The following is a 19,075-nucleotide window of genomic DNA, read 5'->3' as shown; positions in this document are numbered from 1 at the left end:
CCTTTCGGTGGCCCTTTACGGACATGAATCATGGACGCTAAAAGAAGCTGATCGACGAATGCTTCGGGTTTCAGCGTAATATTGCAAAATCCAAAATGGCGTGTAGCGCAGACGCATGCTGTATTAAGAATGTAAATATGCTGTTATAATGAAGATAGTACAGTGTGACAGTCTGCGCTGGGCTGGTCACGTGTCTAGAATGCCCGACGAAAGGGTAACCAAAATTATTTTAAGCATAGAATCAAGAAGAGGCCGTAGACTTCGGAGTAGACATCGCTCTGATAGATGTGCGCTATCGAGGATGATGCACGTTCAGCTGGTATTCGAGGGGTTTGAAGAAAGGTAGCCCAGGATTGAGTACTGAAGGACCATAATTCATTCGGCGCAGGATCGATAACGGACCGTCGCCACTGAAGTAAACTAAGTATGGAGCTTAAACCGACAGCAACTTTGTGAAAAAAATCCTGCGGAAACATGAACGGAAAAGACACCGACAGAATGCAACACATCTTCAACCAGACAGCGATGAGAAAGTTAGGATCAGCCTACCGTTTTATCCAGTTATTATAAACTCGATCAAAAACATCCTTCACTAACATGGATTTGCGACAGCCTTCAAAAGCAGCTGCACTCTACGGGAAATGTTGTGCAACCTCAAAGACAAAATCCCGCTTGAGGAACAATCTGGAATAGGGGAAATGTGTATAATGTGCCCCCCCTAAGAATAAATGGATATATCTCCGTTATACTTCCCCAGATTAACGTTACAACTACGTGTATATGTTGGTACTTAAGCTGACAACCAATTGCAATTGTTTATTTCATTTAGTATTGTGGAATAAACATGCTAGGAATTATTTAATAAAAGCACCTAAATGTTGTGTTTCTCGTCTGCGCGGGGTAAAATGCCCCACCTGCGGTATAATATGCCCAATGCGGTAATTTGAGTATTTCTACCAGTGACAGACCAACTCTATTTTGTAGAAAGTAAAACTATTTCCTTTGTTTTGCAAAATATCCTTATTTCATGTAAAATAAACCTACTTTCGGCCTTCTGGTGCACTTTGTCTTTTCTGCATGGGGCACATTATACCGCAGCTGTGGCGTTTTGTACCGGGTAGTTGAATTACCTAGAATTTGGACGTTGGTAATAAATTATTCCCACCACGGTTGCTCTACAATACTAATTGAATTAAATAATGGCAATTGGCTTCAAGTTAGATCTGTTTACCTATGTTTATAGCCACATCTTTCCCACCGCAAGTGGGGCATATTGGCCTGCTTTTACTTATTTGAAAAAATATTAAATGCTAAAGCAAATCAAGCGTTTCATACCGTTATTTTTAGCAGGGATGTCTTTTTGAAGTTCACTTTACGCAATCGAATCGCAACAACCGGTTATTTACAGATTTTGACAAGAAAATAGCTTATGGAAATGACGCCAAAAGTTACATCGGAAGCTGCTCAAAAACAAATTTATTTTTGTTTTGTCAGCATGTGACAACTCAGCATGTGACAACTGTCATACTTGCATAGTAGGCTAGATCCATCAAATACTATGGTTTCTGGGTGGTTTTGCATTTTAATTTCGCTTGTTTAGCGAAAAACGAAGGGGGGGCACATTGGCCAGGGGGGGCACGTTATACACAATTCCCCTATATCAAATTCCATGCCAAGATTGCCCCGCTATCTACATTGGACAAACACGTCGCAAATTCAAAATTAGACTTAGGAAACATAGGAAGGCCGTGAAGCACAGTCGATCATGTGACTCTAGTGTAGCAGCGCACAGTGAAGAATTACGGCATAAAATAACACTTCCACTGAAAAACTAAACCAGCAACCCGGAAATTGTAACAAGAATGTATTTACTGTAAGATTTGCTTTCATTTTCGCGAAAATCTATCCAAGTAGCATTCTAAGCTTTATGAATCCCTACAAGAACGCTATGAAACAATTTACATAAAACCATGGTCAAAGCAATATCGTCTTCATTTTTTCCACAGAAACGTCATTAAGAGCAAAATCTGCTTAGTAGGCCCACCCTTGCAAAGGTTCTGGAGAGCATATTTTCGAGGTACTTCAAGAATAAATTAAAACGTAAAGGTAGTATCACAGAGGCATTTAAAGTGATTTGAAAACGATACGCACACTATAATAAAAGCAAAATGATATTTATAAAAGTCTCTTTCATGCCAATTTTCTTAGGCGCTTGCTAAATTTACTAGAAAAGCCTTTAAAGAGATTAAAAATAAACGTTTTTAAATGTCGTTCAGCCTCAATAAACTCTTTTAGCAGAATCAACTAAATCAATTTGACAAACAAATTCAACTGAAAAGTTTCCATTTATAGATGGAATATATATTGATTATGATTTTGATGATCAGTATTTGATTTATAACTTTTATGTGCCAGATTAAACTCACCGTGTCGAATGCGGAAAAAGTCCTAAAAACTAAGTTTTTGATAGTTTGAATCGTTGCCAAGTAGACGTCAAAGAATCTTGTACAGTTGTATCGTTGTATCTGACGTGTGGATTTGTCCCCAGATCTTGAGGGGCTCGCGGTAACACATTAGAGTAGAGCATGCTCAGTAGCTCTTTCACTGAGTTGCGCTTGATATCAAAAGTAACTGCCCAAGCTCGAAGTATAGTTAGTAAACGGATATTGTTAACCATTTCGCTATCTCCACAAAGGAAATCCTGTTCATCCATCTCAACGCTACTTACACATTTTTCTTCTTCTTCTTCTTCTTAGAGCCGGGGTGGCTCATGCTGTTTCAAGCACTCGTCTCCATTCAACTCGGTCTTGGGCCACTCGTCGCCAATTTCCTAGCCATCTCAGAAGTCGCAAATCGCTTTCGAGCTGGTCGAGCCGTTGTGCACGTTAGGCACCCTGTTCCTGGTGCCGGTGGGGTTGTTGAAGAGGACTATTACCGTCGCACTGTCGTCCGGCATCCTTACAACGTGTCCGGCCCACCGTAGCCTGCTAACTTTCGCTAGATGTACGATGGGAGTCTCCCCAAGCAGTGCCTGTAGTTCGTGATTCATACGCCTCCATTACTCTACGCTTTCAGTTTGTACTCCGCCAAATATCGTCCGCAGCACTTTCCGCTTGAACACAGCGTATGTCCCCTGTGAGCAGCGTCACGTCTTCAAGTCCATAAAGAAGTACTGGTCTAATAAGAGTTTTGTACATTGTTAGCTTCGTGCGGCGGCGTACGCTTTCTGATCGTAGCGTTTTACGAAGGGCAAAGTAGGCCCGATTTCCCGCTTGGATGCGCCGCTGGATCTCCTTACTAGTGTTGTTGTCCGCGGTCACCAGCGATCCCAAATACACGAGCTCCTCTACCACTTCTAGTTCGTCGCCGTCAACGGTTACCGTCCGTGGGAGGCGCGCGTTTGTTTCCTTTGAGCCTCTTCCTTTCATGTATTTGGTCTTCGACGCATTTATTTTTAGCCCAATTCTCCTAGACTCCGCTTTCAGTCTGGCGTAGATTGCCTCCGCCGTCGCAAAGTTCCTGGCTATGATATCGAAGTCATCTGCAAAGGCTAGAAGTTGGCTACCCTGGGTAAAAATCGTGCTTCTCGTATCGATGCCTGCTGGTCGGATCACCCCCTCAAGAGCGATGTTGAACAGCATGCAGGATAAACCGTCACCTTGTCTCAACCCTCGCCGCGTCTCGAAAGGACTCGAGAGTGTCCCAAAGATGCGTACGAAACACATCACTCCATCCAATGTAGCTCTGAACAGTCGCGTCAGTTTGTCCGGAAAACCGTGTTCGTGCATTATCTGCCATAGCTTGTTTCGATCGACTGTATCGTATGCTGCTTTGAAATCAATAAAGATGTGATGCGTGGGCACGTTGTATTCCTGACATTTCTGCAAGATCTGTCGGATAGTCAAAATTTGGTCCGTAGTTGCGCGGGCCCCTATTGGTCTTCAGCAGCCCGATTTCTCGTTTGACTTCTTGAAGATCAGGTGCTAGGACATTACTACCTTCCGTGGGCACTCCTAATTTCCGTTCTGCCTCTTTGTGCGACTTCGCCATTGAGGTGTTCATCGAAGAACTCCTTCCATCTATCGACCACCTCGTGCTCGTTTGTGATTAGATTCCCTCCCTCGTCCCTACACATGTCAGGTTTCGGTGTGTAGCCCTTCCGAGTTTGGTTCACCTTCTCATAAAACTTGCGCGTGTCATTAGCTCGGGATAGATGCTCTAGTTCCTCACGATCTCTGTCCTCATTTTGGCACTTTTCCTCCTCAGGATCGTGGTCAACAGGTTCCTCGCTCATCGGTATTTGGCCAGGTTCTCCCTAGTGGCAATACTTAGATAATTTTTCAAAGCAGTTTTTTTCTCTCCACCGCTTGTTGGCATTCCCATCAAACCAATCATTTTGTGTACTCCGAGGCTTAATACCTATGTACCTCTCCGGTGACCGAACGTATTCAACACTAGCTTTTGGAAGTATCATCTTCCAGGCATTTTTTCAACACTATCTAGAACACGTCCGGGAGCCGTGAATTTAACGCTTCTTAACGTTCAGTCGTTTAGTTACTACCACCAATTTGTCGTTAGAAATTTGCGGCTGCCAGAATTTTCTCTCTCTCTCTCTCTCTCTCTTCTGAGCCGTATGGGGTATGGTGTGCCACTTGGTAGGATCGTGTGTCTGGATAAGCCTCTCCACGGTAGCCTTCTGCTTTTCAGGACCTACGACAACTTTTTGGCTGTCACTCTAGAGCCTTGACACTTTGAACGTCAGGCTTTGCTAAATTTATAAGTAGCGCAAAGGTTGTTAAGTTTCTCGTTACAGCAGCAGCTAGAAGCCGGTTGTTCTTAGTCCCAGCATCTTAATATTTACACCACTTTTCGCCAGTCGACCCAGGCAACAATTTTGGTTTTTTACACTCTTATAATGGTATTTACGACCAGAATTGGTAATGAAAACCACAATAAGGGCGCAATAAAACCCACATTGCTACTAGGGGATGTTAAATCTCTAATTTACGTTAAGCAACAGCGACAGACTGCCGAAAATGATGGCGATGATGGATTCGCAGTCGTCCTTGCGAAAAGTGCTAACGGTACAATCTTTGAACAGTTGCAACAGTCTACAGCAATCCTCCAAATAAGAATGCCAATAGGAAGCACCTTAATGGCGTTTACGTAATATATGAGAATTGACTTAATCCAGCATGAAATAACTGGTAATCCTGACCGTATAGAACGTTAGTGTCTTCGACAAAGTTGTTCAGTGGATCCAAACCGTTTGTAGGAGTATTTCGGAATTGTCTCAATACGTGGCGCTAGGGTACTTGTAATATTCTTCTGCAGGCTGAATCTTGCACTGCTTATACTGAAGATTAAGCTAATAATAGTTTGTCTTCAGCGTACTCAATCATTAATAGGTTACGATTTACGAAAAACAACAATATCATTAAAAAGGTCTCATGCTGCTACCTTGACGTCAGGGCTGTCCTGCACCCAGTGCACCTATTTTGCTTTTTAGCTGTAGTACCTCAGCCAAAGGAAATTCGAAAATGTTATGTATGGGGCATTTATAGAGTCGATTATTATCCATAAGATTGCTCAACTAAGTATTGCTCTATCTTAAATATTTACGGCGCACTCTCACTTCATACTGGGGACTGGGTGGTGCGTAGAGAGCGCCCTGGGTGCACCGCTCAGTGTGAACTAGGAGTGCGCCGTAAATACTTAAGATAGAGCAATACTTAGTTCAGCAATCTTATGGATAATAATCGACTCTATAAATGCCCCATACATAACATTTTCGAAATTCCTTTGGCTAAGGTCCTACAGCTAAAAAAGCAAAATAGGTGCACTGAGTACAGGACAGCCCTGCTTGACGTACATCTAAGAATTTAGTAAACTGAGAAAAATATCGGAAGCCGAGCTGCGTACTTAGAACTCCGTTGCATAAGTGTAACCTGAGCCATTCCGGATTATCAGGAAAAGTTATGCATAGGTCACTTGTATTGTTATTTGTTACCTACACTGTCGTTGAATTTGTATTACTTTGTCAGTATTATCTACACTCAAGTATTTTTTTACACGGTTTATTTTTACGATTTTGAATTAACGTGGTTTTTTCTATGACGATTTTTGAATTAACACGGTTTTTTATGACGATTTTTTAATTACGCGGTTTTTTTTAATCATTTTACGAATTAACGCGGTTTTCAGCGCTTTTAAAATTCGAGCGGTTTTTTTTGTGATTTTGAATTAACGTGGTTTTTTATGTCGATTTTTAACGCGGTTTTTTTACAACACGAAATAACGCATTTTTTTACACGGCACGTATCCCCCGTGTAAAAAAACTTGAGTGTACCCGCTATCTATATACATAAGAGCCTTGTCTGTAGCCAAAACGAGGGGCGTCGTATATTTTCGTGGTGAAAATCGCCCGCAATCAGAATGACTCAAACCAATCATACCAGATTGCATTCAAGACGAGCAAAAGTGACGTAGTTGCAGGTCATTGAGTTACATAGAGTTAGCGTTACATAGCGTACCTCCGATTTGCTCTCAATTAGACGCAAGGTGATGGACTCGGGTTACAGCTAGTAGTTCATAATCTGCTTTGCATTTTATTCGTTTTTGATTCTGTTTTGATCATCACATTCGTATTGTTATAACTCCCAGAAAAAGTAAATTACCTTTTAGATAAACAAACATTGTGGAGGAAGAAATAAATGCAAACACGAGCGATGCAACAACAGTTTAAATGGCGATCACAGTTCTTGAGAAAACCCCATTAGAATATTGAGGCGCCATTTTAAAAAAGCTCTTACGATGATTTATTTATTGCATTATTATTTCAAATTCCGTCACGTATTCAGCTTTGTGCTTGAACAAGTAAAATAAACAAACAGAATTTGATAATACTATGTACACACGTAGCTAGCCCGTCGAACACACTTCTTTTTTTTTTTTCGAAGAACAAAAATAAACACCAACACCATCTGCTGACGGGTATCCGGCAATAATGTTGCAAACTGTTGCATCCGCTCCGTCCTGGCATCGACACTAATTCAATAACGACGCAGTGAAACGTTCAATGTAGGTATCTGAGGCTGTCATTGTCCGTCCCTCCAGCAGTCCCTGCAGTAGCCGTGCCCGCTCGCTCTAACGAACAAACCTCGTCTCGTTCGTGCCGGATGTGGAATTTTCTGCAACTGAGCGCCTCGTGTGATTGCTCCAATTACAAGCGAATGTACCACCCTGGTTAGGCTCGCTTTGGGAAAAGCCACCACCATTATTGTTGGATCCTCCTCAATTGTTCGGCTCGGCTTCTGTTTGCTCTGCACTTCTGGTCGGCAGCTTTTGAGCAGCTGTCTTGTGGTCGATTTCGAACTTGTCTTTAAACGCTCCAGTGCAGAAATGCACCGAGCCATTTCCGGCTGAGGCACAGCTTGTAGAAATCCGTCTACAGGATTGCTACTCCTGTTGTCGGTGGGTGGCAGAGTGGAGGACTGGCGAATGGAAGCAAGTTTCGATCCTGGTGACAACTGCAACAACTTTTAGGCCGGTTGGTCAGTTGACCAGAAATAATAGACTGTAAGTTCATTATCAAACCAATGCAGTGGGTTTGACTGCATAATGCAAGGGCAACAGGCAGGGGTTTCTAACATATGTTACTTCTCAATACACTGCCAACTGGTTCGTGTGGCTGCATTGAGCTTTTGATTCCGATTGGCCTAGCTTCTGACGAAGAGCTACTGCCTAGCTACCGAAGGAACCGGCAGAAGGAACGAGGAATTACCGGCGCAAGTTCGGAGTGAACAAGTGAAGTAGATTAATCTTGCAAATGATTTTCAGCTGTGTGTGGCTCGAAGGACGACATCTGTGTCGATTACAGCAGCAGGATAAGATAAAAGAGATTCCAAAGGATCATTTATTCATATCTCTTTGTTAGATTACGGTCGGTGCGTTGAAATGTCATCATTCGAAACAATTGTTCCGGAAATCTTTGACCAGATAGCTTCTTTAACGAAGGCAATTTCAAACGAGTAAATTTTACCGGTAATTGGAAAAATTATCTGTTTAGGTTAAAACATTTTTAAAGTGCCATGCACAGCAATCCGCTGAACTTACTGTTAATACAGTAGTTTAACCATATTTTCGGTGTAAATGATAATTACCAATCTGATACTATAAGCTAATTTGTTGACTTACGCCTTGTAACGTAAAACTGTCTTACAGGAAGATTTTCGGATGCTCGATATTTTCACATCAATCTATCGGAAAATATGTATTTATTTCAATAAAGAAAACTATTCATTTTTAACTGCACACTACTATAAATTTATCGAATGTCATACCATGTCCTCCTTTTGTCATTTTATGGATATTTACTAAGAAAACTAGCTATTTTACTAGCACAGACATCAGTTCGTTCATTGTCAATGCCGGCTGCACATTAATTGATATAGCTAATATGATAGAAATTTGTCAATACACTATTGAAATAAGCATGAATATCAATCACTGTCAAGAATTAACGAATCAACCAATCACATATACGCATGATTTTGCTGCCCAGTTCCGCGACGGCATGTTTGTGCCTTGCGAATTTTACTACCTGGACATTAGAAATAAAGTAATAAGGTCTTTTCATTGAATCCAGACCAAGTTTATGTTATAAAAGTATGTAATTGTGTGAAACTGTAAAACTACCCTTTATTTTCGATCAATTTTATCACTTGAACATTGAAGCTAAACCAAATTGATGTCCTGACCGCAAAATTAGTTCGTGAAAAAGACCAACCATCCCTTCCTTTCAACCGATTAAATGGTTAATTGTAAGAACATACTCGAAACTGAAGTCTTGTATGAAAACGAGGAATACTCATGCATATGATGCAGCAATTCTCAAAGTGAAAAATCAATACTGAAAGAGCTACGTCAGTTAGTCACTTGTAATTCTTTACATATCTTCGATTGTATTGCTATAATGTATGAAAATAACCAAGAAGCAAAATGTCAAGAAACAGATAACATTAATTAATTAACGATCTTTGAACTGGCATAATTTGTGAAACAAATCGTTGAACATTTGTGAAATGCTACGTATTGTCGAATTGCATATACATTCGTAGTTGAACTCCTCCGTGTCTCTAGCACAGACCTTCATACTTTTTATTCAGAGCTTATTGTAAATTGAGTTCAAACAGAGGGGTGCTAACCCTATCTTAACGAACGGTGTTTGACACTTAACTTAACTTAAGCGACTTAACGAAGGACAGCATTTCAGAAAAAGCGCCCGCCTGACAGATACATTTACTGCCAATATTGTCGAGTGAAACGTACGCGGTGACTTACTGTCCCTTTTTCACATGTGCTGAGATGTTAGCGACATGAACATGGCGCCATCGCAGACCCCTGAGTTCAAGCTGTATATTTTAACGTAGAATTACGTTTATATTTATTATATTAGGTAGGATGCACTTTAGAAGTACGAGCAATGAAACTGTAAGAAAAGTGGTCACGTTTTGTATGTTTATAACTCCGCCATTTTTCAATAGATTTTAGAGATAACTGCATCAATCGATCATATATCATCTATTTATATTTATATTATTTATATAAGATATAAGAGGCTTATGTCTGTACCGAAAACCAGGACTCTGACAGGACGTCATAAAAGGTATATCGGTAACTAAAACAAGCCCCTGACAGGACGTCATGCTTACGTAGCAATGGGTTGTATTCTCAGTCACTGGTTGACTGCTCGATCGCTCAGTTGGTTAACTAGACTGCTCGACTGGACTGTTCGATTCGACTGCTCGACTGGACTGCTTGACTGGACAGCTTGATTCAACTACTCGACTAGACTGCTCGACTCAACTGCTTGACTTACCTGATCGATTCGACGCTGGGCTCAACTTCTCGATTCAAATGCTTGATTCCACTGCTCGACTGAACTTCTTGACTCAACTGCTCGACTCGACTTGTATACTCGACTCAACTGCTCAACTAAACTACTGGACTCAACTACTTGACTCAGCTACTCGATTCGACTATTCGAATCGGCTACTCGACTCAACTGCTCAACCCGATTGCTCGATTCAATTGCTCGACTAAACTACTCGATTTAACTGCTCGACCTGACAGCTTGATTCAACTGACGACTGCTTGATTCAACAGCTGGACTTGACTGCTCGATTCAACTGCTCGACTCGACTGCTCGATTCAACTGCTCGACTCGACTGCTCGACTAAACTGCTCGACTCAACTGCTCGACTGGACTGCTTGATTGAACAGCTGGATTAAACAGCTCGATTTGACTGCTGAACTCAACTGTTCGACTCGACTGCTCGACCCAATTGCTTGACTCGATTGCTTGATTCGACTGCTCGACTCGCCTGCTCGACTCGCCTGCTCAACTCGATTGCTTGTCGCGAAATCATATGGTTGGTGTTAAAACAGACCGGACCAAGTCGCAAAATTTTAGAAATTGAGCTAATGATAGCCAACGATTGACCTTGAAATCGTAAGGGCCTGCATAGTGTCGTCGTCCTGAAAGTAAAAACAAGTTAGATTAAAACTTCTCGGTCGGTGGTTTCTACAGTAGAAGGAGGAAGTGCCTCATCCATCATTTGTGTCTAAAAATAACCCTAACCAGATACGTCGCTACATTAATAAGGGGGATATGCAGTCTTCTTTTGTTCAGCGCCTCTATGGTTCAAAGGTACACGGGTACCAGCGAGCCACACGCCCTGGCGGGTGCTATTGGTTCGAAATCGGTTATAATCTCTGATTATAGCTTGGTTCGACCCATGCACCTTCCAGCATTGGACAAAAGGTAGGAGTCACAACTACAACTTGTTAAGCGTACCTACCTATTACATCCCCCCCCCACTTCCTCCTTTCCATTCGATTCCCTCCATTCCCAAAAAATTTTCATTACTTTCCCCTACCGTCCTTCCAGCGTCAAATCTGACCAACATCTCTGGACTCTGAAGAACAAACTGAAAGCGATGGAGGAAAAGTAGAAACGAATGGAGCAGGAGCTGAAAATAGAGGTGTTAATCAAAAGAAAGAAATGGGGTTCGGTCGAAACCATCGAGATGAAACGGATGCCAATGGAAAAGCAGTTACTCGAAGAAAAAGAAAAGAAACATAGGGAGATGCCAGAAGCCATTCTGCTAGCACAACAGGAACAATTGGACCAGATGAAAAAGCAGCAAAAGTCATTTGCGGAAGAATGAAGGCCATTGGCGTAGCTAGGAACTTTCCCTGGAGGGGGCCTAGAGGGTGCCTTCCAAAAATTTTAATTTTGATTATGATCTTGTTACTCTGGCTGCCACCGATAGCACAAGGTTTCGTAGGGAAATACCAGGCTGGCTTGATGAGGATCCGCGCAATTACCAGATATGTCGTTAGTACAACCTATCCGCGCATCACATCTTTATTGATTTCAAAGCAACATACGATACAGTCGGTTGAGACCAGCTATGGCAGATAATGCACGAAAACGGTTTTCTGAATAAACTGACGCAACCGAGCAGAGCACATTGGAGAGAGTGTTGTGTTTCGTGTGCATCTCGGGGATACTTTCGAGTTACTTTGAGACGCGGCGAAAGTTGGGACAAGGTGACGGCTTATTTTGCATGCTATTCAACATTGCACTTGAAGGGGTGATCCGATGAAATCGGAATCTAGGACAAGTGTTCTAAACGTAAATGCGGCCAAGACCAAATACTCAAAGGAAACAAACGCGTGCCTCTCGCGGACGGTAACTTTTGATGGCGACGAAGTAGAAGTGGCAGAAGGGTTCGTGTATTTGGTATTGCTGGTGCACACGGACAACAACACTAGTAAGAAGATCTAATTGCGCATTCAAGCGGGATTAGGCTTCCTTAGCCCTCCGCAAAATGCTAGCCATACGCGATTTTCGAGCGGAAGATACTGCGGACGATATTTGGCGGAGTACAAACTGAAAGCGGAGAGTAACGGAGACGTATGAATCATGAGCTACAAGCACTGTTTTGAGAGATTGCCATCGTCATCTGGCGAAAGTCAATAGGCTACAGTGCAACGAAAATAGTTCTCTTTAACAACTGCACCAGCATCAGGAACAGGAAGGCTCAACGTGATGGCTCGACCAGGTCGAAAGTGATTTGCGACTTCTGTGAGTGGGAAATTTGTAGATGTAGTTGAATGGAGACGAACGCTTGAAACAGCATGAACCGGGGTGGCCACTAAGCTACTGACGATGACGACAACTACGCTTTTGCGACGCCTAGTGAAAAAGAAAATATCCACGCAGCGGGAACATATAGGGTAGATGATCCATTAGTTGCGCCACTAAGCACAATATACCTTCATTTTGCTTGTTTATTGAGGTATATGCTTTAATTAATGCTTGTGGGATATAAATTTATCAAATACAAGGTATTTGTCACAAGGCAAGACAATTGCTTTCGTTGTACGAGAAGCTTTATAAAGAAAAAATGAATTTTCCGATTCAATTATATTGTACCAACAGTTGCGCTAATGTTTCCTTAATTAGGTTTGATGTTCCTTTAATTGTGTTATTCCATATACATTGCTAGGTTGCTAAGTGAAAAAACATCGTAGCAAAACTATAGATGAGCGCCTATAGTTGCGCGCTCCAACTGCGCGTTAGATTATGGAAAATTGGCATTTTAGCAAATAATGCTTTAATTTTAAATGGTGTAGTCTAACTACCAATACTTCTAAAAACCTGTCTTATATAATGAATGTAATTGTTTTATCTAAAATGCTACGGTGACGAAAATATGCATTAATAATGAATAGTAGCGCAACTATTGGTACTACCACAACTACTGGATCAACTACCCTACACTGAGTTTTTTCCCGGTTTCCAATTCCAATGAGGAAAATTTCTGGAGGGGGCCTGGTACCCCAGGCACCCCCTCTAGCTACGCCAATGATGAAGGCGATGGATTAAGCGGTGAAAAACTAGCAAAACAGAATCTGGAGAAAGTCGAAGAAGTCCATGAAGACGACAGCGATGGCGAAGGTGCGATGGTGAAGAACAGGCACAAGCTCCCTTTCAATGAGGAGAACGTGCTGCTCAAGCCACAAGTACTGATACCTGATGGTGAAGAAGAGTACAGTCTCTTAGCTGACCGATCGATTGAGTCGACACGGACAGGGGCAACCACAAACCGGAGCGACCAAGACGCAGCTGGCAGCCAATTGCCAATATTGCCAATTTTCCCAGGAAAACCAGAAGAATGACCGTTGCTCCTCGGAATGTACCAAACACCCAACGAAGCCAGTGAGTACTCGATTATCGAAAGCCTTGTTCGGCTACAAGACTGTCGAAAACGTCCCTGTGGACCCGACAAAGTTAACTATGTCTCCACGTATTAGACAACAGTCAATCGGAGCATACCCTTACGGATCCGTTTCCTGGGTTTTCTGTTGGTTCTTATCGCTGTAGTTGCGGTCTGCACACTCTGGCTTCTCCAGACAATTTGGACGTACGATCTGGCTGTAAAGTCCTGTCGGCTCGTGACCTTCAATCGCAGTTGGATAATCCCGGACTTGTAAATGGCCTTAATTCGTTGCTCGGTTGTGTGCTCACGTAGTTGACTCTCACATGGCACAGTAGGGAACGCGCTTGGGCGCTTTCACGCGATGAAATACCTAAATTCTGGTGCTTAATTGCCACCTTCCGACAGGAAACTTTCTTTCTATCACTCGAGCAAACCACTCGCGCACTTTACCGAAGCCTGCCTGATCGTAATCGCAATTGTTGCTATCTGACTCTCTTTGATAATTGGTAGCTTTGGCCGAATGTGTGTAATGCTGTTTGGTTGGCCACATTCGTTTCCTTCGGTATAGCCGTCGAGCAGCTGTGCGAACACTTGGAGGCGGCGGATATCGAACAGCGTTCGATCAATCCGCTACTCAATCAAGAGCTGGTTGAAAAGTTTCCACACAACGATAAGCGTGAGTGGGTGCGCTTCAAGTGAGAAAAGAAGAACTCTCAGGACTTCCACCTATTTCCTGTCCGAAATAGTGTCGGATGCATACGAAGCGAATGTCAGCAGGGAGTTCTCGTCTACCGGCAAAGCCGGCAAGCCGGCAGCCGATCGAAAAAAGCCCAAAGCGAGTTGAAGGTCAGACAACCACATCACAAACTTCTCCATCCAATCAAAGGTGCCATTGGAACCAGCATGCACATCCGAACGAACAACGATACGCAGTTTTGAATGATTCCGGTTAGCCTACACTGTGGGGAAAAGTCCGTCCTTGTCTTGGCCTTCCTGGACGGAGGAACGTCGGTAACCCTGGTGGAAACGAGCTTGGTGGATCGTTTGGGCGCTGTTGGAGTCCACGAGAAGTAACCGATAAAGTGGACGGCCGGCATTGCTAGAGCGGAGAATGATTCCATATGGATAAACCCATGGGTTTCAGGTGTCGGAGAGGACGAGAAGATGTTGTGGAAGACAGTCCGCACCGTCGAAAAGTTGATGCTGCCTAATCAAACGATAGACGCAGGAAATCTCGTACGGCAATTCAAGCGCATGCGAGGCCTATTACATCGTACAATGGATGAGCAGAGATGCTAATAGGACTAAATCACCTCCATTCGATCGCTCCACTAGAAGCTAAGATCGGAGCAGTGGTAAATCCGATAGCGGGGTGCTCTAAGGTCTACGGATCGAAACAAGCAAATGCCACCACATCGGATGGTGGCTTTCTAGGATTCCACCGTGAAGTATCAAACGACAACGACTTCAATCCAAAGATCGAAGCGGTTCGAGGAACAGGAGCCGTTGAGGGTGAACGATCTAGTCTTCACTGTAGAAGGCAAGAACCGACATAGCTGGTTTCGAGGTATTGTACAAGAGCTGCTTCCGGGACCAGACGGACGAGTGGAGTGCGACAAACGTTGATGCGCATGGTTACCAAGACCCGGTACCGGTGAGCCGTAGTCAACTGAGCGGTGATCGAGGTCAGGTAAATTTGGAACTCCCGGAGGAACTACCGCATGTTACGGCAGGGGTCTTATCTTCTCCTCTGTTGGGTACTCTTACCAAAGAGAACAGACCACCAGGTAATCGACAAAAAGTGTGTAAAAGGTTTTTATGTAATCTACGAGTAATCCTTCAATAGACCACCCCTCGAGCAGTAAGTGGCAAACTAAAGCTTGATGTCGCTGCCATCGTTGCTATGTAACTCCAGCACAAAGAAATATTGACAAAGGTACATGGATATTTTTTGATGCGTTTGGCAAACTATCTCTGGAGGGCGCTACCGACAAGTTTTACACACAAAAAATCGATTACTTCCGTCTAGCCTGTTAATCTGTTCTCTGTGCTCTTATCACTGCGTCCATTATTTTGAACTATTGTGGTATGCCCCGTTTTATTATTTTACTGTACGCTTCAAGCTCTTATCTTAAGCCTATCACTTATTGAGGAAGTGACAGGCTGGTAGCTGGCGCGTGACATGTGCCAATCAGGGATGACTAGGTTTATGAACCTAGTATCCTGATCGGCGACGCCAACTAGATCTTCCCTTTTTGAGATACTGTACTGCGCACTATTAGTGCTCCACGATAGCAGAGCAAGTGTTCCGAGGTTAAATATCATCTTGTACGAAACTGAGATTCCGAAGATATTTATTCGGATAATGACCTGTCACAAGACCGGTAAGCTTGCTGAGATCTCTCTTATTGAGACTCAGCAACTTTTGAATAACCCAGGGGTGGATACTCGACGTTATATATTCTTTTTATAGATTGTTTGAGCGATTGTTCAGCCATCCTACTGGCCATAACTGTTCGGCTCTCCTTTTGTTTCAGCCCACCCTCCAGCACACAGTCAGAGATCAGGCAGAGTGAATCTCGACCCGTGAGTAGAGAGTTGAAGCCACATCTACGTTTGTCGACTCACAACGAGTCGGCGTGTTGAGGAGAGACGAGGATCAGGACTGAACCTCTGCTAGCGCATCGTTCAAGTTCTGCTCCTCCCCTACTCTCCTCTCTACTTCATTCATTTCTTTGCTTTTCGGTAGAGAGAGCTTGCATGGTAAGAAATCGTCCACTGCATCAGTGACCGGCTTGATGCAGCAAGGGAAAATTGCAGTGGAGGGCGCCCTAGTACTCCACAGGCTCCGTTGCGGCGAGAGAATTTATAGAACCCCCTCCACCATTCATCCCTCGGCACGGGTCGCGTCACACCTTAGATTAGGGGTTTATCCATTCAAGTTTTTACATAATAGCCATGGATAACAGCTATTACAACCTGGGTTCCTGGGCGTCAAGAGAACCGTCCTGCAGGCGGAGAGTTTACACTTCAGCCTTCGCATGAGTGCCCCCTTCACTGTTCGCATACGACCCTAGTTTCCACCGGTTGTCCGATTTTCACTAAGGAACGTATCCCGGATGGTACCACAAGGAGGTCGAGATAGGAGTTGCTGAATAAGAGGCTGTGGAACCTCTTGGTGGTTCTGGAGCGCATTATTCAGCCATTTACCATCCACGGCAGGGGTACATTTATTAATATTTAAAATCCTTCTTCGACGAAAAGTCCAGTGCTATGCAATCGCTTGCTAATTAACCTGAACATAGGAAAAGAATAATTAGGAATGGGAAACAGTTATAGCGTGCAAGTGGGTAAAAAGGACTACTTCTTGTAAGTTTATTAAAGATACAATTATGTAATTGAATTTTATTAAATAAAAAAAAGTTTAAGCTGTCACAAAACAAGTGCTGTTTCAGAAATTTAGTTTTTCATCCTAACAGCTTTAGTGCCCGTTTTTTCATGTTCAACCATTAGTTTAATTTCCATATTGGACGTGTATTTGTTTTTGATTAAGTGACTTTCATCTTCGTTCGAATTTGCTACGGAACTCTGGTTTGGAGAGAAAGTGAAAACAATTAGACATTTTCCATACCATGTGCAGATGCAAAAAAAAATCTCCCCACATCCTGTTTCGAGAAAATGGCAAGCATCAATAAGCTTCCACTTTGCCCGATCAGAACTAGATATCAAATTTATAACAGATCAACAGAATGTGCAATAAATAACAATTGTTATGGTACAATTTCCTTTGAGTTTTTTTAGTTGTTTGTAGTTGAAATAACAAAAATTGCACATATCAAATTATTCGTTATAATTTGATCTGTTTTCAACAATAATGAAACTGCTTAACGCAAAAATTTTGAAATTTGCGTAAATAAAACCGTGTGTAAAAACCCGCTTAGGTTGACAAAAATATCAACTAGAATTTCAATTCAATAATATGTTTCTTATAGTCATCAAATTGGAAACATTTTATTGTTTGAAGGCCTGTGATGTGAAAAATCATGCAACAAATCTAGGGACGTATTTGAAAGAAAGAGGATTGTTTATACAATTGATTCTGAGTACTGCATGCCGAGAAGATTGCCATTGAACTTGTCTGCGCAATCCTTTCAAACAAAAACAGAAGATGATTGAAATCATCGTTTCTTTCTCTTATAACGTATCGACAACTTTGAATCCCTACACAGTTGACTGATATACCCTTGTTGTCGTTTTGCTACATAAAGTTCCAAACATTGACTCCAGTTGACTCCAGCAATTGTTTCCGTTATCGCCAGCAAAAATTGACAGGAATTCCACGGTTTGTTTGCAGCGATGTTGATTGATTTGATTACACAGCTCACTGAATGTAGCGTCCTCCTGTCCAATCCGAGTTCTGACTCAGCAAAGTGAAATCATATCGCCTCTTATCCATGACTCGATCCAATGTTACTCTAGTTAGAAAGGGGAAGGAAAAGTTATCCAAGCAGCAGCGGCACATTCGAGCTTGTTTGTTCCTCGAGCACAATCGACGTTCCATCCACCGCGCCGATGTTGTTCATAAAAACTTATGCTTATAATGCACAAAGGCAGCTTTTCACACTTCATTTTCACACGCCACAAATCACGGCTTCCCTCCTGCGCAAAGAATAGAATAACAGGTTTAATCTTACACAACTCCCACCCACGCCTCACCCGGTCCGGATCCGGTTTCCGCATAAGTAATCCAACTACCGCCGGCCCTCCCCTCCGCTTTTGGGCCGTTAGTCAGTGAAAGAATAAGCAAAATCAACTGGTGAAAGGTAATCTTTCAAAGAGCAACCATAACGGAAGCTTCATAAGGTAGAAAATCCTTGCTTTCGCTTCGTCGTGGTTCACACGATTTTCACATCTATACGTAGACTAACGTTTTCCTAACGTGTGCTGCTTCTTGCATGTCTAGTTTGTTCCACCCGAGCAGTTGCCGGTCTTTGACGAACATTCTCAATGAAGTGAGAAGGATGACAAGCGCGTATACTGGCGCTGGCTGGTAAACTGCAGCCCCGGGATTCGATGTGGTTCGATACATACGAGGATAGTTCGGTTTCAAGTTAGTCTCGGAAAAACTTATCACATTATTACCAATTTTTCCACTCACTGAAAGCTGGATGTTCCTCAATTGAATTCAAGCAAAATGCAGGAAATATAGTAGAGGCTGAACAAAATTTTACTTTTACTTTATCGTGTTTAATGGGGTCTATTATTAACCACACGTTCGACACCCACTACTGTAACTAACGCTTTCCCATAACATCACCCAGCAGACCGAACTTGACGTCCTCTATTTCACATCAGCTTTGATAAAGAAAAGGTGGAAGTCATTGACGCTTCCGTGTTCACTAACACGGAAAAAGAAAGAGCCACAATCCACAGTGAGTCGGCAAACAGGAAGTGGTAAAGCAAACGAGAATTGAAAGAGTGGATAACAGGGATCTTCCGGTCGTTTCTTACAGCTTGTTACGAATAATGCATTGTTCATTACCTACGAACTGATGCGCGTCGTATAGCGGGAGAAGAAGTGGTGCTAATCAAGCATACATACTAGTAGAATGTGTGACAGCTTGATGGGAGTGTAGCTGATGAAGGTTTCTGGAGAGAGTTGAACCAAAATATTTTTGATCTTTCCTGAGTAAAAAAACTAGCTTTAAGTTATGCTTTTCATCGATACTAGAATCAACAGAAGAAGAACAGAACAGAAGAAGAAGAAGAAGAAGAAGAAGAAT

The 19,075-nt window shown here is 42.7% G+C and overlaps 1 protein-coding gene across 1 annotated transcript in view; it reads left to right on the top strand.

The window, feature by feature from the left end:
* Window positions 1-14,584: 14,584 nt before the first annotated feature.
* The window catches only part of LOC128746134 (hemicentin-2), a 145,191-nt gene continuing 140,700 nt past the window's right edge, over window positions 14,585-19,075 (top strand). The window contains exons 1-2 of the mRNA XM_053843183.1: window positions 14,585-14,779; window positions 14,830-14,982. Coding sequence (XP_053699158.1) covers window positions 14,585-14,779; window positions 14,830-14,982 — 348 coding nt within the window. The remainder of the gene's footprint in view (window positions 14,780-14,829; window positions 14,983-19,075) is intronic.

The sequence above is a fragment of the Sabethes cyaneus genome, chromosome 1 (genome assembly GCF_943734655.1).
Source record: "Sabethes cyaneus chromosome 1, idSabCyanKW18_F2, whole genome shotgun sequence".
Classification (NCBI taxonomy): domain Eukaryota; kingdom Metazoa; phylum Arthropoda; class Insecta; order Diptera; family Culicidae; genus Sabethes; species Sabethes cyaneus.
Note: the sequence above shows the minus strand (reverse complement) of the source record. Positions and strands in the feature narration are given on the sequence as shown.